Source organism: Protopterus annectens, chromosome 3.part1, assembly GCF_019279795.1.
Source record: "Protopterus annectens isolate FY-2018-M chromosome 3.part1, PAN1.0, whole genome shotgun sequence".
Classification (NCBI taxonomy): domain Eukaryota; kingdom Metazoa; phylum Chordata; order Ceratodontiformes; family Protopteridae; genus Protopterus; species Protopterus annectens.
Window position 1 is genome coordinate 609,941,078 of NC_056732.1, and position 27,663 is coordinate 609,968,740.

The window sequence follows — 27,663 nt, forward strand, 5'->3', positions numbered from 1 at the left end:
TTAATTCACATAGATTTTTTTATTCCAATCCAGTCTCTGAACCATGTAATACCCTGGTCAAAAGTTTAAGGAACTAAAAAGTTCATCTAATAAATAAAAAGACGTAATGTAAAATTCAGACATACCCAGTACAAATTAATTTCCATCCACCACATAACAGCCATCCCAAACCTCTCTTCCGCTGGCTAATCCTTGCTCTTGGTAAAGTGTGGTAGTCACTCTCATCATTCTCAAATCCCTCTTCAGACATCATCAGTGGCATTTCATCCAAATGGGGTGATTCGTCTTCTGCCTGGTATCTATAAAAAACAATAATTGCATAAAAATGTTTACTTCACTAGCAAAGAAAAACTTAAAGATATTTCCATAATTTACTAGCAAAGAAAAACTTAAAGATATTTCCATAAAACAGGAGACACCAAGTAATATAATGCTGAAGACCCACAGTATATTACAAATAGGATGCGTTACTCTAAAAGTTCATTAATCAAAATACACCCATCAAGAGCTCTGTATTAGTCCTTTCAGACATCTTTCTGCAAATAATATCCTTAAAATGAAAGATGATTTTCTCATTCAATGGAGGCTAGAAGATTAACAGCTTACTGCCACAAAGACTACATTTCAAATATACTTTCATATAACTGTTCTACCTTCTTCAACAAGAACAATAACTAAGAATACTGAGGGAGCATGCAAACAGGCATTGTTTGGGAGGTAGACTATGAATCTAGTTTAAAGAGGTAGCTAATTTTACCAATGCATTCAGTTTAACTGAAGCTACCTAATATCTTCGTGTATCAGTCACATGTAATAAAACAACAGAATATTTTGTAGCATAAATAACCAAAACATCTTTTTAAGACCGTGTAGAATAATGAATAGACCTCAGTAGTGCGCTGCATTTGTATCAAGTATATTTAAATTGTATAAGCTTAATGCATGCTGAGCCTGTACCCCTTAACAAATATGCAAACTCAGTTTCTGGTGATTTGATATAAGCACTCTTTGATATACTGGTTAATCCCATGAATAATACTAAGTGATGGTTGTACATTGTGCTTATCAACATAGTGCTATATTATGATAACTTGCTCTATACATCTCTCTCTCTATATACACACACATATATATATATATATATACACACATATATATATATATATATATATACATATACATATATATATATATATATATATATATATATATATAAATATATATAAATATATATATAAATATATATACATACACACACACACACAACACTGTTTTACTGTGGTTCTCTATCAGCATACCTCCTGCTAAACTTCTTTTACCTTAGGTTCATTAACTTTTTTACCATCTCTCTGTTCTTAAACTTTCCCCATATTCTCTTGCTCTGACTCACTGTGGTCCTTCTACCATCTCTTTTTAATAAATATTAACTTTATTGACTCGATCTAAAATATTTTGATACAGTTTTTCTTTTCTTTCCTTTAACAGCTTGTGGTAGCTACATCTGACCCAATACTGCAGAAGCTCTGCCACAACAGCCAACTCCCAAATAGTTTCACTAAGAATTTTCTTTGTACAATGTAAGCAACTTTAACTTAAAGAACCTTGTGTGTTGTTAACTCTATCAAATACTTGACTGCCTGTGCTAGAAATTAGTTTTTCACATTTACACCCCTATATAGAAGTGTTCTTGCACTCTAATAACCACTTACTAAGTTGGCCACCGACATTTCTCTTGACAAATAGATTACATTATAGATGCCAGTTACTTAGTCTTCCTGGCTAACAGGTTTCTGCTTTCAGGAAATGAAAGAAAAATGAAAATTATGAACTAGTCATACTGATAGATGCATGTGGTCTTCTTTTCATCTGGTTTAACATGTGGGTTGTCAAATCCAGCCGGATCAGACCTCAGCACCTTATACCAAAGCTTTGGGACAGACAGCTCTTCCTACTCCCCCTACCTAAAACTCCCCTCCTGCCTGAACTACCTCAGATCGAGTTTGTTGACTGACCATAAAAGCCATTATGTGTGTGTGTGTGTGTGTGTGTACACAGTGGATATAAAAAGAGTACACACCCCTGTTAAAATGCCAAGCTTTTGTGATATAAAAAAATGAGACCACAATAAATCATTCAAAACTTTTCCCACCTTTAATGTGACCTACAACCTGTCCAATTCAATTCAAAAAACAAATCTGTTAGGAGAAAAAATATAAAAAATAAAAAATGTACAACAAGCTGGTTGCATAAGTGTGCACACCCTTACACTAATACTTTGTTGAAGCACCTTTTGATTTAATTACAGCATTCAGTCTTCTTGGGCACACGCCTGCCATCAATTAAAGAAACTCTGATTAACCCCAAATAAAGTTCAGCTGTTCTAGTAGGATTTTCCTGACATTTACTCAGTTGCCTGCTACAGCAAAAGCCATGGTTCGCATACAGCTTACAAAGCCTCAAAGGGATCTCATTTTTGAAAGGTATCAATCAGGAGAAGGGTACAAAAAATTTCCACAGCAATGGCTACACCATGGAACACAGTTAAGACCGCCATCAAAAAGTGGAGAAAATATGGGACGTCCTTCCAAAACTGATGAAAACACAAGACGAAAACGGTTCAGGGAGGCTGCCAAGAGACCTACAGCAACACTGAAGGAGCTCCAGGAATTTCTGGCAAATACTGATTGTGTACTACATGTGACAACAATCTCCCATATTCTCCATACGTCTGGACTATGGGATGGGGTTGCAAGATGGAAGCCTTTTCTTACACAGAAAAACATCCAGGTCCAGCTAAAATTTGCAAAACAATACATCAAGTCTCCCCAAAGCATGTGGGAAAATTTGTTATGGTTTGATAAAACCAAGGTTGAACTTTTTGGCCACAATTCCAAAAGGTACGTTTGGAGCAAAAAAGTACAGTTGTGTACACTTACCATAAATGTAGATGTTCGAGTGTATTCACTGTTCAATCATCACTTTTGGGTTATCTGCTTGCAGTAGCCCTCAGTCAGCCTGATTAACAAAGTCTTAGGTCCTGCATCGGTTGCTGTCCCTTCTTCCATGACATCAGGTCGTCAGGGGTATAAAACATGCAGCTGACGCCATTACATCAGTTTTTCTTGCCCCAGATGTCAGGTCCCCCATAATGGGAAGCAATTAAATCTATAAATATACAAGGTTATACCTCCAACAAAAAAGCAAATAAACCCAAAAAGCTTTTGAAGATAGCAAAGGAAAGTAGAGGTACGTCCAAAATAAGAAGGGGACTGGAGGGAGGGTAACCAGGACGGCAACAGTGAATACACTCGAACATCTACATTTATGATAAGTGTACACAACTGTTATGTTCTTCATGTTTCACTGTTGCAGTCATCACTTTTGGGTGGATTCCCAAAGCTAAGGATGGGAGGAGGAATTTAAATGGAATTAGGACCAGCTAAAAGGCCCTGCAAGACTGCAGTGGCAAAGCCACCTCTGGATTTACAGGAAATTGGCAGATGGTAATGCCTGCTGAAAGTATGTACAGAACTCCATGTAATGCAAACTGGCAAAACAACTGTTAAAACAAAAAACACAGACGGTGGCAAATAAGCTGTCACACAAATAAAATTTATTTGTTTTAAGAACTTTTCGTCAGCTCCAACAGCTGACTTCTTCAGAAACACTCTCGATCAGTACAAGCACATTATATATGCATAAAAACCAATTACTTAACACTAATGACATTCATTAAGTTAAAGGGACAGAACAGATTTCCTAATTAAATTAGGATAAAATAGAATTGAATGAGACACCCGGACATAAAAACATTAGGGGAGAATTGCCACCTACTTGATAAAAACATATTTATACATAAGAGGTTAGAAATACATATGGTAACTGAATCTGTACTTTTTACTTGGTATTACTGATATTCACTCCTTATTGGTTCATCTCTTGAGGCTTATTTAGTTTTAACACACTACCGATCGAACAAAAATCATTCAGCCCCGGGGAGCTGTAAGCATTCAATCTCACCTGCCAGGCTAACTCGAGTTCCTCAAGTTTGAGAGGTCTTGGACCCCCCCGATACCAACTTTGACCTGGTCTATGACCGTAAATTTGAAAGCATGATTCTTGTAACAGAATATGTGTTTTGCTTTTGCATTTTCAAGTTTACCCTTCTTTATAGCATAAAGATGTTCGTACATCCTATCCCATAATCTTCTCTCAGTTTTTCCTATATAGTAGGCTACACAAGATGTGCACCTTGCTAAGTATGTAATGAAAGCAGAATTACAATTGAATCTACCCTTCAGTCTATAAGTTGTACCGTTGACCTGGAAGGAACTTGTTTCTTCTACAAACTTACAATAATTGCAATTCAAGCATTTGTACATGCCCGGATTCCTAACCACTACTGTATCCTATTGTTGCGACCAAAGCAACAGTACTGATGTCGATCCTATTAGTAGTAAACTTAAACTGTTTGATGCTTGCCTAGTAAAACTGAAAAAGCTACAGCTTGAAATTTCATACTTCCGTGAGTGTCTCAATCGGAAGGTAGTACCCAAAGGATTGAGGCGGGTTTCGTACCCTACTGGTTTTGAGACCGGTTCAGCTTTTCACTTGGACTTGGTCAATTTATACGACTGGCAAGGGTTTGAACTCATTGAAACTATAATTAAACACTACAGTTTATGGGTGGAAGATTTATCTCAATATGTGACCGAACTGGATGAACATATACAAGCTCATTATGAGTTTGGAAGATACAAATATGAATATGAGCGTGTATTCACCAGTATAGATCAGTATATGCATAAATTGAAATTTAACAAAATTAAAAAACTAGATAGAGATAGTAAGGCATACAGTTTAGGAACTGCCTACCCTACTCCACCACCAGCACAAGTGTGGAGTAAAGGGACTGTCCACCCTAAACCGCCCAATCAAACTAAGGGTCACCAGAATTTAATTCCAACTGAAAGTGAGGACAATATAAATGATGTTGACTTTTCCAACACTACTCATGGATCTGGTGCCTCTGATTTTCAATTGGATGAAACGAGGGGGACCCCCTGGAGTGAAAGGTTACGTAGTACCCATACAGAAAATAATCTACCTCAGTACAATCAAAATTATCAATATGGCCCCTCCACAGGGGCCAGGCCAAAACAGAAAAATTTTAACAACCCCACTTCAAGGGCAAATGGACATTCAACAAATACAAGAATTAATTACCCAATCAAGATGTGAGGTTTTATTGAATACCAGTGCCAAAGAATGTGGTGAACAATTCACTTCGAGCTTGTACTTATGCTGCCACAGTGTATTAGACTCCGACATTGACACATTTAGCCACGGAAAGGACTATCAGTTTACCTGTGATAGTTTTGAACAAAGCAGAGGATTTTAAACTGTGTAACTTTAGTACTACTCAGTTTAGTACTGAAATGGTGGACCTCTTATCGAAGGGTTTGACATTCATACCATCTAAACCATGGAATATAGTGGACACTATTTTAGATATTAAATCTTACACTAGGAAACTCAATTTTAACGTGTTAATGGGTAATGTCTATAATATTGACCACTGGGATAAGTTTTATGTCCCAAGTACCTACAATCCCCCTTTACATCTGGCGCTAGAACTGTTTGAAAAATGTTGTGAACTGGATGTTAGACAAGCTAACTCCACCAAGGTTGGGGAGAACTCCACTACTAACATCAGTAAGGAGGAACGTGATTGTCTGCAATTTTTCAGTTCACAGGGTCTACGGTTTTGTAAGCCAGATAAAAGAGGGGGATTGGTGGTTTTTAGTATGTTTGACTACCAACACCGGATGAACAGGTTGCTTAATACTGAAGCATACACTCCTAGTAATAGATCCGAGGTGAATAAAGCTTACAATATTATTAGGGACTGTATTGAAGATTTATTCATTGAGGGGAACATCGACCAAAAGATTTACAACTACATAAAAACTTTGTTCTCTAGATACCCATGTATTTTTGGTATCCCTAAAATTCACAAGAGCATTGAGAATCCACCTTTGAGACCCCTAGTGGACAGTAGAGGATCACCAACTTATTCCTGTGCAAAAGTTGTAGACGCGATCCTGCAAAAATATTTAATCAACTAGTCGCAAATATGTAAAGACTCCTGGTCATTCTTGGACAGGATAGGATCATTACAGTTTGATGCGAACTACAACTTTCTCACTATAGATGTGAGAGATTTGTACACCAGCATACCTCATGAAATAGCACTGGAATGGGTGGTCTTAATGCTTAAGAAGCACAATGCAACCACTAGAGAAATTAACTTGGTTTCAGTACTCATTGATCTAGTATTAACTAATAACTATTTCATGTTTCTCGATGAGTTCTTTTTGCAAAAAGTAGGAGTAGCTATGGGTCCCCCTGCGGAGGTAGCATAGCAAATTCAGTTATGGCATACTGGGAATCAGAGTATGTTTTTAAGGGTGATAGGTTTTCTGACACATTCATTTTCTACACCAGATTCTTGGACGATATCTTCATTTTATTTAAAGGAAATGAAAGTGACAGCAAAATAATCTTGGACTACCTTAATAACACCAGTCATTTCCTCCAATTTACGTCCACATTCAATTCTAACACCACTGCATATTTGGACATTTGCCTAAATAAGAACTATGCTTTGAATACCTTTACAGCTAGGATATTCAGGAAAAACACGTACTCTAACACTTTTCTCCATTATACTAGCAGCCACCCCTTTCATCAAAAGAAATCTGTTATCAAGGGACAATTAGTAAGAGCTTCTAGAATGGTCAGCTTGGATGATGAGTTTTTTGATGAGTGTACAGTAATTAAGAATATGTTCCTTCACAGGGGGTACCCCGAATCTCTTTTAGACATGCTTATCCAGGAGGTGATGGACAAAAGACGTAATAAGGTTTATGTTCCACTTTTAAGTGTTAAACCCATTGCGGCATCTTTAAGTTCAAGAACTACCCTAAGGGAAATTAAGAATAAAAACATTAATAAAAATGTAACTGAAACTGCAGGTTATGGGGACACTAACACTCCTACTAACTTTATTACCACATTTAGTACACACAGTAACCATTGTTTAGCCATCTTGAGAAAAAACTGGGAGCTATTTAAGATGTATCCAGAGGTCTACCAGAGAGTAGGTGAAGGTCCTAGAGTGACCTTTAGGGAAAGGTAAAAACCTTAAATCACTACCTGAAAAGCAGGATACAGTAGTGGTTAGGAATCCGGGAATGTACAAATGCTTGAATTGCAATTATTGTAAGTTTGTAGAAGAAGCAAGTTCCTTCCAGGTCAATGGTACAACTTAGACTGAAGGGTAGATTCAATTGTAATTCTACTTTCATTACATACTTAGCAAGGTGCACATCTTGTGTAGCCTACTATATAGGAAAAACTGAGAGAAGATTACGGGATAGGATGTACGAACATCTTTATGCTATAAAGAAGGGTAAACTTGAAAATGCACTAGCAAAACACATATTCTGTCACAAGAATCATGCTTTCAAATTTACGGTCATAGACCAGGTCAAAGTTGGTATCAGGGGGGGTCCAAGACCTCTCAAACTTGAGGAACTCGAGTTAGCCTGGCAGATGAGATTGAATGCTTACAGCTCCCCGGGGCTGAATGATTCTTGTTCGATCAGTAGTGTGTTAAAACTAAATAAGCCTCAAGAGATGAACCAATAAGGAGTGAATATCAGTAATACCAAGTAAAAAGTACAGATTCAGTTACTATATGTATTTCTAACCTCTTATGTATAAATATGTTTTTATCAAGTAGGTGGCAATTATCCTCTAATGTTTTTATGTCCGGGTGTCTCATTCAATTCTATTTTATCCTAATTTAATTTTAGTTTGCTATTTGATATTGGGAAATCTGTTCTGTCCCTTTAACTTAATGAATGTCATTAGTGTTAAGTAATTGGTTTTTATGCATAAATAATGTGCTTGTACTGATTGAGAGTGTTTCTGAAGAAGTCAGCTGTTGGAGCTGACGAAAAGCACTCAGACCTCCATGTAGCAGCTTCTAGGATGTCCTTGGTAGGGACACCTCTGAGAAAGGCTGTAGAGGTAGATGCAGCTCTGGTAGAGTGGGGTCTGATCCCCTGTGGGATAGGCTTTCCATGGTGTTTGTAGCAGAAATTAATGCAATGGCCTATCCATTTGGAAATGGTTTGCTTTGAAATAGCCTTCCCCTCTGCCCCTGCAGCAAATGCCACCAACAGTTGATTAGATTTCCTTTGAGGTTTAGTTCTGTCCTAGTAGAATCTAAGTTGTCTGTGCAAGTCTAAAGAGTGCAGAATTCGTTCCCCTTTGTTCTGTGGATTAGGAAAGAAGGTTGGCAAATGTATGGACTGATTAAGGGCCACACTGGATACCACCTTGGGCATGAAGGAAGGATTGGTCCTGAGGGACACTCTGTCCGCATGAAAGATGATGAAAGGCTCCACTGCCATGAGGGCCTGTAATTCAGATACCCTTCTTGCTGAAGTGATTGCTAAAAGGAAAGCTGTTTTCCAAGAAAGGAATTTTAAGTCTGCAGTGGCAGCTGGCTCGAAAGGAGGAAGGGTGAACTTTTCCAATACATAGTTGAGGTCCCAGGCTGGAGTTGGAGCTCTCCTGGGTGGTCGTAGATTCTTGGCCCCTCTGAGGAATGCTTAAGCAGTGGATGAGAGAAGAGGGGTGGCTCTGTGTTATAATGAGCTGAGATGGCTGAGGCATGAATTTTGAAGGAGGAGAAAAACAGGCCCTTATGAAGCATCTCAGTTAAGTATTGTAAAATCTGAAGTAAATTGGGCACTGTTGTGCTCATCCCTTGAGAGTGGTTCCAGGCACAGAATCTTTTCCATTTTTCAGCGTAAGACTTTCTAGTACTAGGCCTCCTTGCCTCTAAAATGATATCCATCACCGGTTTACTTAGGGATGGTAAAGGAGAAATTATGTAATTAGCCAGGCTGCTAGATTCAATGTTTGACGTTGAGGCTGCAGAATTTGGTTCTCCTGTTGACACAATAGAGTAGGAGTCTGAGGCAGGTGACATGGGGCCAACAGTGACACACTGCGCAAGAGGGGGTGTACCAGTGTTGGCGTGGCCAGTCAGGTGCAATCAAAATCGTCCTTGGTTTATCCTGTTTGATCTTTAGTAGTACTTTGGAGAGCAAAGGCAGACGGGGAAAGGCATAAACGGACAGGTTTTTCCAGCTGAAGGACAGAGCATCAACTTTCCAAGCTTGTTTGTGGGGAGTCCTTGTGCAAAATTTTCCAGCTGAAGGACAGAGCATCCACTTTCCAAGCTTGTTTGTGGGGAGTCCTTGTGCAAAATTTGTCCAACTGATAGTTTTGGGGGGAGGCAAACAGGTCTACATCGGGGCTCCCCCACTTGCTTGTCAACATGTTGAAAACCCTAGGTTCCAGTTTCCACTGTGTGGGTCCATGAGGTTTCTGCTTAGTTTGTCTGCCATCTGGGAAGTTGTATTCAAGCTTGCTCCTAGGAATGTAACTTGTTGACAGGGCATCAGGTGTGATTTCTTTTTGTTTATGGTGTACCCCAGACACGTCAGTACCCTTTGAACAAAGGCCAGATGTTTCAAAAGTATGTCCTGGCTTTCTGCCTGAATTAGGCAATCATCCAGGTATGGGTATATTTGAATATTTCTTTGCCTGCAGAATGCAATGACTGGAGCTAGGCACTTTGCGACTACCCTGGGCGCAGTAGATAAGCCAAAGGGCAGTGCCGAGAACTGATAGTGCATGTAGCCTGCTTTGAAGCATAGGTATCTTCTGCAAGACTCCCTGATAGGGATGTGCAGGTATGCTTCTTTTAAGTCTAGTGTTGCCAGCCATGCATCTCTGCATAGCATAGGAAGCAGCTGGTGAAGAGTCAGCATCTTGAGGTATTTAGAGTAGAAAGGTCCAGGATAGGACGCCATGTATTTCCTTTTCTGGGTACCAAGAAAAGTCTCGACTTGAACCCTTGTCCCTTTTCCTTTTCTGGTACCAACTGAATAGCCATCATGCTTAAGAGAGAGAGTACCTGTTTTTGGGCCTCTGCCCACTGATTTGGGGGTAGATCTGGCCAGCCATTTGGTGTTGGTAAGGTGTGGAAGTGAAATCTGTATCCTTGGGACACTATTTAAAACCCATTTGTCCTGGGTAATGAGTTCCCAGTTTTTGGCCTGCAGGCCAATCTTTCTGCCTAAAGGAGCATTCAGCTGGGAAGTGCTTGGAAGTTTTAGAAGCAAGTCATTGAGACTGTTTTCCATATAGGGGAGTCTTACTACTCCCTGATTTGGACTGCTTAGTCTTGTGTGTCCCTTGGGACTGAAACCTGGGGTTTCTGCTATGTCTGGGTTTAGCTTGAGAAGACCTGGAAGTGGCTGGAAAGGACCAATTCTTAGAGGGCCAGTGCCTACTAAATCATGGAGGTTGAACTTGTAAGAAATCTTTAACAGTTGGCATAGATTTAGCTTTATCTTCCATCTTTTTAAGAACTTCCTTAGCCTTGTTGCAAAACAGGCGGTCCTGGTTTAAGGGAGCATCCAACAATTTAGCTTTAACATGATCAGGTCAAGATTGCTCCTTGAGCCAAGCATGCCTTCTGAGCACAGACCCAGTAACAGCAGCCCTGCAAGAGGCCTCTAAAGAATCAAATCCACATTGCAAAGTATGTTTTCCAACCTGTTCAGCAGAATGCATTAAATCCTGTAATTCTTTATTTTCCGCACAGTTAGGAATCAACATCATTTTCTGTTTAAGCAATCCAATAACATGTTGTTGATACTTTAACATATGAAACTGACAGTTTAAAGCCCTAATGGCCAAGGCTGCAGAAGTGTAAACCTTCTTATCCCATATATCCAGTGCCTTGGAGTCTCTATCTGAAGGGGTAGGATTCTTAGCAGTAGAAGCCATAATGCCCTTGGGTCCCTGTGAAATAATCTCTGGATCCGCAATAGGATTTTTAAAAAGGAACTTGTAAGAATCAGGAACCCTATAATATCTGTCAGGTTTTCTGGGAGCAGGAGGCAAAGAATCAGGGGCCTAAACTAGATTCCGAGAAAGCATAATCAACAATGTCTAGTACAGGAGGAATAGCTAAAGGCCTATGCTGAGGCAGGAGTAAGAAATCCCCAAGCCTCTTTTTTGAATCAGGAAAAATCCTGGCTCTCCCAGTGGAAATGCTCCCTTAGAGTATGTAAGGTTTCACCAAAAGAAAAATCCTCTGGAGGGGAAGCAGAGAGTCCTCTGCATCAGAATCCTCATAAGTAGATAAGGGCATATCCAGATCATCAGAAGAATCAGAAAAATTAGAATCCTGGTCAGATGAATCATAAACATCTTCAGTCCGAGGTCTCTTAGAAGGGGGTGCTGGCTTCCCCTGATTAGAGTTATAAGATCTTCGGCCATTCTTATCATTTGTTTTTTAGGCATAGAGGCCTGAGCATGCAGCCTGGGCATCGTTTTTTTAGGCATGGTTCTAGATTTAGGCCTAAAAGAAGAAGGAGACGTTGATTTAATATGCAAGTCCGTAGGCCTGAATTCACCCTCAGAAGCCAGTGCCTGCACAGCAGCTCCGAACCCATCCAAAGTAGAGACATCCGCAGGTTCCATAGTTGAAGCATCCCGCAGCATACCGGACTCTGAATGGGTCTCAAAAGAGGCCTGCGAATCAGAAGCAGCCGGTATCAGGGGCTGCGAAATTGCCTCACTGAGTACCGATGAACTGGCGACTGAATTAGGAAAAGCGTCGTCGGTAGTTTTGGACCTCGGCGGCATGTCTCTGTCTTTATTCTTGCGTTTTTTCAGAATCCCGGTAGTCGGATGGCTAACCAACAACATTTCTGGATAATTAATCCGAGAACCAAATTATTTCAAGGTGAAAATATACAGACAATGGACAGTGCGTTGATTAAATAAAGCACAAAACCGACAGCCAAGGTATGTCATGGTCAGGGCCTAGGCAAGGATCACAGTATGAATGAAAATCTCTATGAGCTATTTACTTTCCACAAGTAATGTAATTATTAACTTTTACTGACATCGGTAAGGAGCAAGAAAAAGTTTCCGCAACGGGGTACTTAGCTTTAGTTGAAGACTGGTTCTGAAACTTGAAAACGAAAATTTCAGGAGTTGGCTGATCGGCACTTGCGAACTGCTTCTGCTTCGGGCACCGCACGGCAAGAAAGACTGATGTAATGGCGTTGGCTACATGTTTTACACCCCTGACGACCTGACGTCATGGAAGAAGGGGCAGCAACCGATGCAAGACCCAAGACTTTGTTAATCAGGCCGACTGAGGGCTACTGCAAGCAGATAACCCAAAAGTGATAACTGCAACAGTGAAACACGAAGAATATCAGCACTTTGCATCACCGAAAGAACATCATTCTCACGGTGAAGCATGGTGGTGGCAGTATCTTAATTTGCGGTTGCTTTTCTTCAGCTGGAACTGGGGCTTTAGTCAAGGTGGAGGATATGAACAGTTATGAACAGTTCCAAATACCAGTCGCTTTTAGCACAAAACCTTCAAGTGTCTGCTAGAAAGCTGAAGATGAAGAGGAATTTCACGTTTCAACACGACAATGACCTCAAGCATACATCCAAATAAAAAAAACAATGACTTCACCAGAAAAAATTAAAGTTTTGGAATAGCCCAGCCAAAGCACAGACCTAAATCCAACAGAAAATCTGTGGGGTGACCTGAAGAAGGCTGTGGACACGAGATGCCCTCGCAATATGACAGATTTGGAGGGCTTTTGCAAGGAAGAGTGGGCAAATATTGCCAAGTTAAGATGCGCCATGCTGATAGACTCCTACCCAAGAAGACTGAATCTTCTTCTTCTTTTGGCTTTTTCCCGGTTAGGGGTCACCACAGCGGATCACCTTGTCTACTCATGATTGGCAGTGGAGTTTTTTTATGGTGTCGAGTTGCCAGCCCGGCGCCCAACCTTCCAGAGAAGGCACACACACACACACACACACACACACACACACACACACACACACACACACACACACACACACACACACACACACACACACTCACACCTAGGGCCAATTTAGTGTGTCCAATCCACCTACAGCATGTCTTTGGGATGTGGGAGGAAAGCAGAGCACCCGGAGGAAACTCACGCGACCACAGGGAGGACATGCAGACTCCACACAGAAGGCACCCCAGCCGAGGATCGAACTGGAGAACCTCTTGCTGTGAGGTGGCAATGCTAACCACTGCACCACCGTGGCCGCCCAACCCAAGAAGACTGAATGCTGTAATTAAATAAAAGGTGCTTCAACAAAGCATTAGTTTAAGGGTGTGCACAATTATGCGACCAGCTTATTGTATGTTTTTTTTTTTTTATATTTTTCCCCTAACATATTTGTTTTTCAATTGAACTGTGCAGGTTATAGGTCACATTAAAGGTAGGAAAAGTTTTGAAATGATTTACTGTGGTCTCATTTTTTTATATCACAAAAACCTGGCATTTTAACAGGGGTGTGTACACTTTTTATATCCATGCATTATTGTAACTGTTTAAAATGTATATGTTTTGACAGAGGATACTGGGAGAAGAGGTTAATTTCAAACTTTAAAAAAGTAAGAAATTAAATAAATAGCTGGACCTATCTGACAGTTCTGAGTGAGGCCAGAGACGCAATGTCTGCAAGAAGTATGGTTTATTAGCTCCTGTAGGAAGAGTGGAAGTGTTTTATGACTTCCAGGAGCTGCAGCAGATCTTAGCAAGGCTCACTGTGTGTGTATTATCAACATACAGGTGCTAAATCCTGACAGTTTCTAGAAATAGGGGGGGGGTTGCATGGGGACCAAGAGTCAGATGACCAAATGTTTGTGATGTCATTCCATCACTAAAATAATATTTAATACTATGTGAGACTGAAGTTTCGTGGCACCTGATATAGAAGGATCACACACCTACTTCATCTTGCCTTGTGCTAGTAAGTGACCAGGGAATAGTAACTCTTTAGATTAGTCAGGAAAATACAGCGAGATTAGTTAAGTACTATTTTTATGTATCTGTGTGAATCTATTCATCTGTTATTTTAATATTCCCTGTGACTGAAACTTTGTTGATTGTAAACAGATAATTTAGTATTTCCATGTTCTTTTACTATTTATTATTTAACATATTTAAACTTTTCATTGTGGCTGGTCCTTAAGAGAATCTGTTTGGTGACTCTGTATCCACTCCTGAAAGCCTTACTGCATTGGTCAAACTACCATTTGTATTAAAATTAATTGCACCCCTTGTAAGAGCCTTAAAAATGCTGGCTTGGGAGTGTCTGGTGGCAGTAACCTTATATTGTTGGCAGAAGGGGGCATGGCCGTGTGTGTGTGTGTGTGTGTGTGTGTGTGTGTGTGTGTGTGTGTGTGTGTGTGTGTCAGCTATTTAGAGCAGGGGCCTTGGCTTGGCTTGGACACTCGGCTGAGGACTTAACTCTACAGCTGTGCCAGTGAGGAGCCTTACTAGGGACCCAGGGAGAGATACAGGGAGAAACCCAGACCCCGGGCTGAGTGTGCTCCCTGTGTGCTCTTAAGGGAAACTGTGCTTGATGCAGAGAGCTGCATCTGGAAATACTGGGTGTATCCATTTTTGCTCAAAGTGAATGTTGCTCTGCAGTGTCAATGGTGAGGATTCAGGCTCCTTGCTTACTGGCCAAAGTGGGGGCATCACACTAATGTCCACTGTAGAACTCTCATGTGACATCTGGCTAAAGGGACCATCACAATGGAAGAAGCCATTAGACCTAGGAGACATATCAGTTGAACCTGGGGGTTGGGATAATTTATTACTCGAACAGCAACAGCTCTAATTAATCTGACCCATGTCAAAGGTAGTTTTGCTATCTAATATACAGTGTCTATGTGGCAGCCTATGAATTCTATGGATTTGGTAGGCTATAATTTGCTCTTGTTGGTGTTTATAGAGATGCTCAAGAGGGATAGTCACAACAGGATGACTGAGGTGCTAGAGGTAGATCCCTGGAGGTAGAAGTTAGAAGTCAATTGTCGAGATATGGGAACACTTGGATCTCTTGAAGCCTGATATAGGCTGTCACAGCTGCCATTATCTTGGTGACTGCCCCAGGGGACTGTGGTGAGACCGAATAGCAGTGGTCTGAATTAATAGTGACTGGCTCCCAGCTGGAAATAGAGGAATCTCCTAGACTGCCATTGGATCTTTGTGTGACAGTAGGCATCCTGGAGATCTATAGAGCACATCCAATCATCTTTTCTGAGCAGTAGAATGGACTGTACTGTGACCATCCAGAATTTTGTCTGTTTTATGAATTGATTCAAGTTGCTGAGCTTCAAAACTCAGAATTCTAACTGGTCTTGGGGGACCGGCTGGATGACTCTTTTGTCCAGCAACTTTTGAACTTCTGTTGCTGCAGATTTCAACTGACTGGATGAAGTGTTAAGAATCTTCTGTTTATTCCTGGGAATTCTAAAAGGGTACAGTATAACATATGGTTATGATCCTTAGCACCCATGAATGAGCAGTTATATCTGCCAGGCTTGAGGTTTAAGGAGAAGTGCCCCCCAACTGCCTCCAGAGTGCAGAAGTCGGGGGAAGTGTTCAGGGACATTGATAAGGTTTCTCTGTTAAAGAACCACAGAAAACTTGATTCTGCGGACAGCCGCTGTCTCTTGGGTGACATTCCTCCTCTGCCTCTGGGAGGCCTATCTCCAGAAGTGCCCTGGTGAAAACCTTGAAATTTTTGAACCACGTTTTTCTTCCCCCTCTTTGATTCCTGGAGAATGATTTCTGAGAGGTTGAAAAATGGTCTCCAATGGCAGACAAGGTCTTACTGCACTGTTCACTTCTGGTAAGCTTGTCCTTGACTTTCAGTCCAAACAAAGTGTAGCCATCATAAGTACCATTTATGAAGGATGTTTTAAAGCTTTCTGCAAAGTTGCAGAGCTACATCCAGGCATGATGATGCATCACAATGCCTGTACCAGGTGCTCGGGCTGCACCATCTGCTGCTTTAGACAGCAGTCCCATGTCTACATTAGAAGATGACTGTTTGGTAGACAACTGGAAATCCACAGTTTTCTGGACATCCGAAGGCAAGTTACCCACCAGAGAATTTAAAAGTTCCTTTATCAAATCCTTCTGGAAGCGCATCAAGTGAGCCATATAGTTCAGTAACCAGAGAGAAAAATTATATGAAGCTTATGTCCATTTCCCCAATCTGTCCAATACTTGCGACTTCCTGTTGGTGGGATGGACAAAGGAACTCTCCTCAGACGGTTCCTTTTTAGTGGATGCTGCTACTATCACCATGGCATCTATAAGGGGGACCCTTGGTCCAGAACTTCCTTTCTTTAGAGGCAACTAAAATTTGGTCTATCTTCTTTGAAATGGGCTCTGCCATATCGGTCTCCTTCCAGGCTTTCTGAGCATTAAGGTCAACGAAGGTATCGGAAGGGGGAACCACTCAGGACATTGAAAGCCAGACCCAAAGGCTTCTTGAAACACCGATTCATTACAAGAAGGTGTTCTGTGGACCACCACCCCCCCACTGCTGTTTCATCAATTCAAGGAAGTTTCCAAAACAGCAGTCTTTTTGGGGGGATGGGGGAACTTGGAGAACCTTCTCCCTCATCTAAGTTGATGTCTTTGGTAAGATTCTCACGAGAGGAGTCAATACACCTCTTTTTACAAGTCCTCTTCAGGGGGAATGTGCCTTGGGACTCCCAAGGGGGACACACATGAATTTGGGTGCCAAGTAAATTCGAGCCTAAGGGATCCATCTATCCCTGTCTACCAGAATGTGAGTATAAAGGAGTATATAGGATAAGTCCAGATAAAATCACTTTAGCTAACAGATCCACGAGATTCTCTCTCTCTCTCCCTTCCCTTCCTGTAGGAGGAATAAGACCCCTTGTTGAAGCTTCCAGTAGTTTATTCAGTTAAGTAGGTAGATGGACGAGTGTTCTTATTCTAATAATGAAGAACAAGAACACTCGTCCATCTACCTACTTAACTGAATATACTACTGGAAACGTCAACAAGGGGTCTTACTCCTCCTATATGGAGGGGAGAGAGAGTTTCCTAGCGCTGCTAGCTAAAGTAATATTCTCTGGTGTTATCCTTTATACTCTGTTTCTTGTTAGTCTTGTCACACACTCTGGGTCACAGGTGAGATACCAGACTTCACTTGAGTCCTCTAAATTACCTCGGTTGTCTACCAGAATATGAGGAGGAAGGTAAAGTCTTTGGATGGAGTATGGATGGATCCAAACTATGGGAGTATACCAGTTGTCTTAGTTCAGCCAAGGCCCTCTCCACAGCCTCAAAAGCCAACTCAGCCATTCAAACTGAAGAACCACCACCTACTATTTACGTCAGAAGCGGTAGTAACAGCTCTGAAAATCTCAGGAGTCAACTCTACCACTACAGCTCTGACAAAGACGTTCTGGCTCTGGGACTCTACTCGACCTGACTGCATTGGAGTTGAAAGAAGAAACAAAAAAATGCAATTTGGCTATCCATAAAATGGACAGCTGCAAATAGATTCTATGGATTTGGTAGGCTATAATTTGCTCTTGTTGGTGTTTATAGAGATGCTCAAGAGGGATAGTCACAACAGGATGACTGAGGTGCTAGAGGTAGATCCCTGGAGGTAGAATTTAGAAGTCAATTGTCGAGATATGGGAACACTTGGATCTCTTGAAGCCTGATATAGGCTGTCACAGCTGCCATTATCTTGGTGACTGCCCCAGGGGACTGTGGTGAGACCGAATAGCAGTGGTCTGAATTAATAGTGACTGGCTCCCAGCTGGAAATAGAGGAATCTCCTAGACTGCCATTGGATCTTTGTGTGACAGTAGGCATCCTGGAGATCTATAGAGCACATCCAATCATCTTTTCTGAGCTGTAGAATGGACTGTACTGTGACCATCCAGAATTTTGTCTGTTTTATGAATTGATTCAAGTTGCTGAGCTTCAAAACTCAGAATTCTAACTGGTCTTGGGGGACCGGCTGGATGACTCTTTTGTCCAGCAACTTTTGAACTTCTGTTGCTGCAGATTTCAACTGACTGGATGAAGTGTTAAGAATCTTCTGTTTATTCCTGGGAATTCTAAAAGGGTACAGTATAACATATGGTTATGATCCTTAGCACCCATGAATGAGCAGTTATATCTGCCAGGCTTGAGGTTTAAGGAGAAGTGCCCCCCAACTGCCTCCAGAGTGCAGAAGTCGGGGGAAGTGTTCAGGACATTGATAAGGTTTCTCTGTTAAAGAACCACAGAAAACTTGATTCTCGGACAGCCGCTGTCTCTTGGGTGACATTCCTCCTCTGCCTCTGGGAGGCCTATCTCCAGAAGTGCCCTGGTGAAAACCTTGAAATTTTTGAACCACGTTTTTCTTCCCCCTCTTTGATTCCTGGAGAATGATTTCTGAGAGGTTGAAAAATGGTCTCCAATGGCAGACAAGGTCTTACTGCACTGTTCACTTCTGGTAAGCTTGTCCTTGACTTTCAGTCCAAACAAAGTGTAGCCATCATAAGCACCATTTATGAAGGATGTTTTAAAGCTTTCTGCAAAGTTGCAGAGCTACATCCAGGCATGATGATGCATCACAATGCCTGTACCAGGTGCTCGGGCTGCACCATCTGCTGCTTTAGACAGCAGTCCCATGTCTACATTAGAAGATGACTGTTTGGTAGACAACTGGAAATCCACAGTTTTCTGGACATCCGAAGGCAAGTTACCCACCAAAGAATTTAAAAGTTCCTTTATCAAATCCTTCTGGAAGCGCATCAAGTGAGCCATATAGTTCAGTAACCAGAGAGAAAAATTATATGAAGCTTATGTCCATTTCCCCAATCTGTCCAATACTTGCGACTTCCTGTTGGTGGGATGGACAAAGGAACTCTCCTCAGACGGTTCCTTTTTAGTAGATGCTGCTACTATCACCATGGCATCTATAAGGGGGACCCTTGGTCCAGAACTTCCTTTCTTTAGAGGCAACTAAAATTTGGTCTATCTTCTTTGAAATGGGCTCTGCCATATCGGTCTCCTTCAAGGCTTTCTGAGCATTAAGGTCAACGAAGGTATCGGGAGGGGGAACCACTCAGGACATTGAAAGCCAGACCCAAAGGCTTCTTGAAACACCGATTCATTACAAGAAGGTGTTCTGTGGACCACCACCCCCCACTGCTGTTTCATCAATTCAAGGAAGTTTCCAAAACAGCAGTCTTTTTGGGGGGATGGGGGAACTTGGAGAACCTTCTCCCTCATCTAAGTTGATGTCTTTGGTAAGATTCTCACGAGAGGAGTCAATACACCTCTTTTTACAAGTCCTCTTCAGGGGGAATGTGCCTTGGGACTCCCAAGGGGGACACACATGAATTTGGGTGCCAAGTAAATTCGAGCCTAAGGGATCCATCTATCCCTGTCTACCAGAATGTGAGTATAAAGGAGTATATAGGATAAGTCCAGATAAAATCACTTTAGCTAACAGAACCACGAGATTCTCTCTCTCTCTCCCTTCCCTTCCTGTAGGAGGAATAAGACCCCTTGTTGAAGCTTCCAGTAGTTTATTCAGTTAAGTAGGTAGATGGGCGAGTGTTCTTATTCTAATAATGAAGAACAAGAACACTCGTCCATCTACCTACTTAACTGAATATACTACTGGAAACTTCAACAAGGGGTCTTACTCCTCCTATATGGAGGGGAGAGAGAGTTTCCTAGCGCTGCTAGCTAAAGTAATATTCTCTGGTGTTATCCTTTATACTCTGTTTCTTGTTAGTCTTGTCAAACACTCTGGGTCACAGGTGAGATACCAGACTTCACTTGAGTCCTCTAAATTACCTCGGTTGTCTACCAGAATATGAGGAGGAAGGTAAAGTCTTTGGATGGAGTATGGATGGATCCAAACTATGGGAGTATACCAGTTGTCTTAGTTCAGCCAAGGCCCTCTCCACAGCCTCAAAAGCCAACTCAGCCATTCAAACTGAAGAACCACCACCTACTATTTAAGTCAGAAGCGGTAGTAACAGCTCTGAAAATCTCAGGAGTCAACTCTACCACTACAGCTCTGACAAAGACGTTCTGGCTCTGGGACTCTACTCGACCTGACTGCATTGGAGTTGAAAGAAGAAACAAAAAACTGCAATTTGGCTATCCAAAAGAGTAAACTACTAATGCAGGATAGAGGAAAAACATGGCAAGAATGGCAAAGATGGAAGATGTCAAAGCCGAAATCTTCCAGTGCTGTTGCCTTTGAAGCTGGTACAGCAGGAAGGTTGGATCCAACATACAATGGTTCCAGAAATTAATATTGTGTAGAAAGTTGACAAGACAGAGTTGTTGGGGTGGAAGGGGTTGATTCCAGACCCTTCCTTGGGATGGAGCCAGGAGGACTCCCAGATAAATCTGTATCCTCAAAAACCACCTCAACATTTGGGCAACATCAAATTCTGTAAGGGTCCTAGTAGAGCGGCCAGATCTAGAGGATGAGGTTATCAATGCTGGCATCAAAGGTACCTTTTCTTAGTTATCGCTGGACAATCCTTGGATCTCTCATCTTCTTTCGGCTGTTCCCATTAGGGGTCGCCACAGCGGATCATCTGTTTCCATTTCTTCCTGTCCTCTGCATCTTGCTCTGTCACACCAACCACCTGCATGTCCTCTCTCACCACATCCATAAACCTTATCTTAGGCCTTCCTCTTTTCCTGTTACCTGGTAGCTTCATCCTTAGCATCTTTTTCCCAATATACTCAGCATCTCTCCTCAGCACATGTCCAAACCAACGTAATCTTGCCTCTCTGGCTTTGTCTACAAACCTTCCAACCTGGACTGACCCTCTAATATACTTATTCCTAATACTGTCCACCCTCGTCACACCCAGTGCAAATCTTCACATCTTTAACTCTGCCACATCCAGCTCTGACTCCTGCTTTTTTGTCAATGCCACTGTCTCCAACCCATATAACATAGCTGGTCTCACTACCCTCTTGTAGACCTTCCCTTTCACTGTTACTGGTACTCGTCTGTCACAAATCATTCCTGACACTCTTCTCCACCCACTCCATCCTGCCTATACTCTCTTCTTCACCTCTCTTCCACACTCACCATTACTCTGAACTATTGATCCCAAGTATTTAAACTCTTCCACCTTCGCCACCTCTACTCCTTGCATCCTCACCATTCCTCTATCCTCCCTCTCATTCACACACATATATTCTGTCTTAATCCTGCTGACATTCATTCCTCTTCTCTCTAGAGCATATCTCCATCTCTCCAGGGTCTCCTCCACCTGTTCCATACTCTCACTACAGATCACAATGTCATTTACAAACATCACAGTCCATGGGGACTCCTGTCTGATCTCTTCTGTCAACCTGTCCATCACCATTGCAAATAAGAAAGGGCTCAGAGCTGATCCTTGATGTAATCCCACCTCCACCTTAAATGCATCCGTCACTCCCACCGCAGACCTCACCGCTGTCACACTACCCTGGTACATATCCTGTACCACTCTTACATGCTTCTCTGACACTCCCGACTTCCTCACACAATACAACTCCTCCTCTCTAGGCACCCTGTCATATGCTTTCTCTAAGTCTACAAAAACACAATGCAACTTCTTCTGACCTTCTCTGTACCTCTCCATCAACACTCTCAGAGCAAACATCGCATCTGTAGTGTTCTTTCCCAGCATGAAACCATACTGCTGATCACTAATCATCACGTCCATTTTTAACCAAGCTTCCACTAATCATCACGTCCCTTATTAACCTACCTTCCACTACTCTTTCCCATAACTTCATACTGTGACTGATCAATTTAATCCCTGTGTAGTTACTACAGCTCTGCACATCACCCTTATTCTTAAAAATCAGTACCAAAACACTTTCTCCATTCCTCAGGCATCCTCTCATTAAGATTTCATTAAACAATCTGGTTAAAAACTCCACTGCTATTTCACCTAAAACACCTCCATACTTCCACAGGTATGTCATCTGGACCAACAGCCTTTCCATTCTTCATCCTCTTCATAGCTATCCTTACTTCCTCCTTGCTAATCCACTGCACTTCATGATTTATTATCCCCACATCATCCAACCTTCTCTCCGTCTCATTCTCTTCATTCATCAACCCCTCAAAGTACTCTTTCCATCTGCACAACACACTCTCCTCACTTGTGAGTACATTTCCCTCATTATCCTTTATCACTCTTACCTGCTTCACATCTTTCCTAGCTCAGTCCCTCTGTCTAGCCAATTGGTGCAGGTTCTTTTCTCCCTCCTTAGTGTCCAACCTTTCTTTGATTTTTCTTTGTCATTTTCCTTTTCTTTCTCTCTAACTGTTTTTGGATTTCTCCCTTTCTTTGTCTCTCTTCTTTTCAGAGGAAAGAGAAGAAGTGGATGTCTTCCACCTGAAGACATTCTAGACCCTGTCTGCGAAGAGAAAAGGCCTTCCAAAATCAACTTGTCTCTACACACTTGAATAGCCCAGGTACCAAATACAGCACAGACAGAGCAAAAGATCTTTAGATTAGAAGGTCCCAGGCAGTAAACATACTGCAAGTGGGTCTTGGGGTGGTATTTTATGCCCACAGAAAGAGCACTTTTTAAAACCTGTCGATATCAGAAAAAAGGTAATTTTGCAGGATAACAACTTTTCTATGCAAAACTTTTGCTAATAAATTAGAATCCTAATAAGATCTACATAAACACTCAAACACAAAGAAGAAAAGCTAACAGAAAAGTCATAATACACTAAACTATGTCTAAAATGTCTGTAATATCCTATCCCTACCTAATATGACAAATGTCAAAAATGTTCAAGAGGAGGAAGAGGAAGAAAAGCATTCACTTACCATAAATTATGCAACTCTCAGTCCACGCTTCTGGTTTACAAAGGTGGAAAATGAGATCTGAGGCAGTTCAGGCAGGAAAGGGAAATTGTGGGTAGGGGAGGAGTCAGAGCTCTCAGATCCAAAGCTTTGGCACAAGGCACAGAGGTCAGATCTAGACAGATCAGACAATTCAGATGTTGAATCGGATGAAAAAAAAAAAACAACCTCGGATTCTGTTCTACTTCGATATCATACCTCTCTGTCAATTGTTTGTATTGGCTATAAACTGGTTACTCTCTGCTATAATTTGACCTGTAGGTTGAACTTCCTAAAAATCCTCCCTTTATATAAGGCTGTAAATGAATTCAATACAGCTTTCCTGAATATCTGGAAATTACTGTGGCTGAGCTCATCAACGAGATCTTAAGACCACTAGTTTCTTTTTCATTTATCCATATGGAAGACATGCATTCCTCAGTTAACCTAAAGCAGATTTTTCAAGAAATGTAGAGTACTTCATTTTAGCTTATATGGAGAAGGTCGATGGCAAGCTCACGGACATCAAGAATGCCCTTACAGCCTATTCAGATCACCTGTTGTCAGTAGGTATCATGGACCACGTTAAAGCAGAGGAAACCCATCTCGAACAAGCTGAGGCTAAACTTACTGACTTGGAGCACAGTGGATATCTCAAAAACCTCCTGGTTACAATTATTCCAGAAATGGAGGAAAGAACAAACTGGGCGCTATATATGAGAAAGCAATGAGTCCTCTGGATGGAGCTGTAGCCTGAAGAGCTACAGATTGAGCGGGTTCATCAAATCTGTGCTTCCAGAAGGCAGTGTCAAGATTTGTTTATTTTGAGACATATCACTTGAAGGACAAGATATTACTTGCTTTATAGACTCCAAGCAAGATTATTACAATCGAGGACGCCCATATTCGTTCTGACCATTACTCCTACACTGACACCGGGATGAAATGGGCTATCTTCCAGCAGACTGTTATGTTCTGCAGATAGTCACAGTGGCACCGTCTTCTTTATCCTGCACAATTAAGAATCCACCTACTGGGAGGCTCAGTTGCCTTCACTAAACCTGTATGGTATGAAGGGATTGGAACAAGCTTCCCATTAAGAAGCTGTTCAAAATTTGGTCAAAGGATTGGATTCATTTCTTTTTAGAAGGAGAGTTCCACATATTCAGAGACTACATGATTAAAACAGCTAATTAACTCTAGTCAGTATCCACAGGCTGATTCTTCTGACAACTGGGAACATTAATCCATATATGGTTCATTACTTCCAAGAAACTATTTAGTTTGGCTAGCAACCAGCCACTTAGTACTTCAATATGCACTCATTTACTTTATTTTGGTGACTCTCTTGATGATTCTATGCAGCAAGTTTTTGCTAACTGCGGATAATTGGTGCCTGGATCTTCTCCTCCGTAGTTACGTCACAGAGATTTTAATATGACACCATCCTGGGCTGCTCTTTGTTGATAGATATGGCTATAATTTCCCTAGTGAGTACTTAGGATTGAGGATCTCTTTACTAATGAGAATATTAGTGCATCAGCACCTTTGACAATGAAGGGTCTGCACAGATCTTGCTCAATGAAACTGGTGAATTAATGGCTTTTTGTGAAATCTCCCTTTGCCTGCTGATGGTATGGTTAAGGATTACATTTTATGCATGGCTGGTAAGGGGATTACTTTTACATTTTAAAGGCTATTTGATATGGTGGGTTGGGAGTGGGAACTGAAAATAAATATATGTATACACACATGTATATGGCTTGGTGGTCTAGGGGTATGATTCTCACTTTGGGTGCGACAGGTCCTGGGTTCAAATCCCACACAAACCCTGGATTTTCCCGGGGGTGGCACCTATATCCCTCATGGACTGGGGTAGTTGGTGCTGATCACAGAATCACTCTGCTAACAATGACCATCTAAGTATGGTCAATTAGGGTACACATGTTTTTACATGGCTAGGCTTGTAAAGGCCCTAGGGCCATTTAGCTTAGTAACCGCCTATGAACCTATACATATATTTATATAATGTATGTATGTATATATAAAATACACACACACACACACACACACACACACACACACACACACACACACACACACACATATATATATATGACATTTATGAAAGCTTTCTCCCATCTACGGCCTGTTTGTGACACTTATGAAGGCTTTCTCCCATCTATGGCCTGTTTGGCAGTCGATTTCATCTATATTAATTCTCTAAACAGAAGCCTCTTGCCTTCTATTTGGAAGATTCATGTGGGATGGAGGGTTATAAATAGTTTTGTTTTGTTGTTTCAAAGTTGTACTTATGGCCTTAGTTGTTATTCATTTTTACTACTAACAAAGCATTTACATTTGCTGTATTTTTTTAGTTTGTTGTTTAGCTCCCCGTGCGCTGCTGATTTGGCTGAGATATTTTCAATATGAGAACCAAGTATGACTGCTATAATACTGGCTTGTAAGGCATCTAACTGTAGTCAAAGGTTCAAAAGGAAATAAGCCGATTGTCCTTTGACTTATGCAGAAATGTAGTACACTGATCATAACTGACAATTTGCAGGTACTGCCTGGGTGAAGTAATTCACAAAGAAGATAAAAGTGAACACAGAGGCTGTAAGCTGTACATATCAAAAACAGAAAGTAATGTATAACAAAACTGTACAACAACAACTAATAGATGTAGCAACAATTATAAAAGAAATGCACATTTTACAAATTTACATGCTTATACTTCAAGTTTACATTATGGTGGAAAGGTGGGGTAGTGAGAGTCGAGGCGAGAGAGGTGGAATTAAGAGGTATTAGTAGTTGAGAGAGAGTAAGGCTAGAGGATGAGAGGTCATTACATGATGTGGCCTGTTGTGTGGGAAGAACAGTTTGAATTGGTGTGGGGGAATTTTTTTTAAGTTCAGCTCTTAATATGGGTAAGGGGGGTTGTAGCTCCTTTAGGAAGGAGAAGTATCCTCATATTTTAGAAACAAGGATGGAGAAAGAATGTTGGTGCTGTATAACCTGGTTGGTGGGTGTTGGAGTGAGGAGGCTGTTTGGGAGAAGCAACTCAGGTTATTGCTAGAGAAGTCTGACAATGAGCGAGTCTATTAGCAGGTTTACAAAGTGCTGCAATAGGAGCCATTTGGCTTTTTTGAGGCTGATGCAGCAGTGCTCATGAGATGGTGAGTTAGTGATAAAGCAACATAATTTGTTTTCAGTAGTCTGCATGATTTTCTTCTTAGAGACTGTGGCTATTACAGGCAGACCATATTCAAGTTGGGTCAGAAAGATATTGCCCTGGCTGGTGTGGATAGGTAGGATGAGAAAAGTAAGATAACCTTTGCCCTTGATTTCTCAATATTAGTATGGAACGTTAGTGGCAGTGTAGCCACAGACTGAGGTATATGAAGGAGGTGGTTGTTTCTACTGATGTGCCGCAAAGGGTAGTAATACTGAGTGACTGGTGATTCTTAATGTTTTTGGGTGGTGCCAAACAGCATACTGTTTGTTTTTCTAAGAGTTAGTTTATGGTTAATGAGCCAGGAACTGAAGGAGTCTTTCTGCACTTGTGTTTCGATTATAGCATGCTTGTGGCTGGACACAAAGATTACCATGTAATCAGTGTAGAGAATGAGCTGCAGAATAAGACATTCATGAGGTAGTTTGCTAATGAAACCAGACCTTAGGTACTACCAAAGGAATGACGTGTGGACTGAGAAAAGAAGCTAATTTAACTCTGAAGAATTAGTTTGACAAGAAGTCTTGTAACTAGGTGATTACTAATGCCAATGTTCTGAAGAGAGAGGATGAGGAGCTGGTGGCTGATTAGATCAAAAGTTTTTGTGAGGTCAGCGAATATTGCCTTAGTCAAGTTACCTTTGTCCATACAGAGGAATATCTGCCAGATGGGCACTAAAATGCTGACACTGCACCTGTCAAGAATCCATTCTGTTTTTGGGTAAGGAGATGGTATTGCTGAATGTAACTTGAAAAGTGGCTACAAATGATTTTATGTAGTACCTTCCCAAGAGTGGGTTGGATGGAAATAGGATGAAAGTGTGAAGTGTTTTGAGGTTTAGACTGTTTGGGCAGTAAGAGGTGTTTTCCAGATGTCTGGCATTATATTTTGTATCAAGTAAAGGTTAAAGATGTGATGAAGAGCCAAGGTTACAGGTTCCTTGCTGTGGTAGGTAAAAACAAGGAAAATGTGGTCTGAATCTGGGGGGAGGGTGTGTGTATATCTGTGGACATGGTCTTCAAATAGGTTAATGATGTGTCAATTTAGGAATATGTGAGTTTGAGAGTATTAATCACCTTAGATGAACTGGATCTTATTCTATGGTATTCAAATAGGGGTAAAACCCGCTGGGCATAATGGAATCTTTCAAAAGATTTACAAGATGGTCAAGGACTTACTCCTCCTTTTTCTTCTAAGACTGTTTAATGATATACCTGAAGGTGGGCAGCTACCAAATTCTTGGAGACAGGCAGTTGCATTGATGATCTTGAAACCAGCCAGACATCCACTAGAGGTTTCGTCTTATCAACCTGCTTCAATCCTAAATCATGACACAAGATTTCTGCCTCCATTTTAGATAAAAGGATGGCAAAAAAGAAGTTGCTACACTGCCTCAGGATACCCATCTCAGTCAGGCTGGTAGGAGAAATTGAGAGAAAATGACCATCCATAATGCTAGGTTAAAGCCTGTTTTCACAGTGGGGAGAGAAAATGGAGGGGTGTGGTGTAACTGGGTGCTCTAAGTGGG

At 41.3% G+C, this 27,663-nt stretch overlaps 1 protein-coding gene across 2 annotated transcripts in view; it reads right to left on the reverse strand.

Moving 5' to 3' along the window:
- Window positions 1-27,663, reverse strand: part of ATP9B (ATPase phospholipid transporting 9B (putative)) — a 4,837,291-nt gene that overhangs the window by 4,663,291 nt on the left and 146,337 nt on the right. For both annotated transcript variants that reach the window (XM_044066988.1, XM_044066990.1), the window contains exon 2: window positions 126-299. In XM_044066988.1, coding sequence (XP_043922923.1) covers window positions 126-299 — 174 coding nt within the window. The remainder of the gene's footprint in view (window positions 1-125; window positions 300-27,663) is intronic.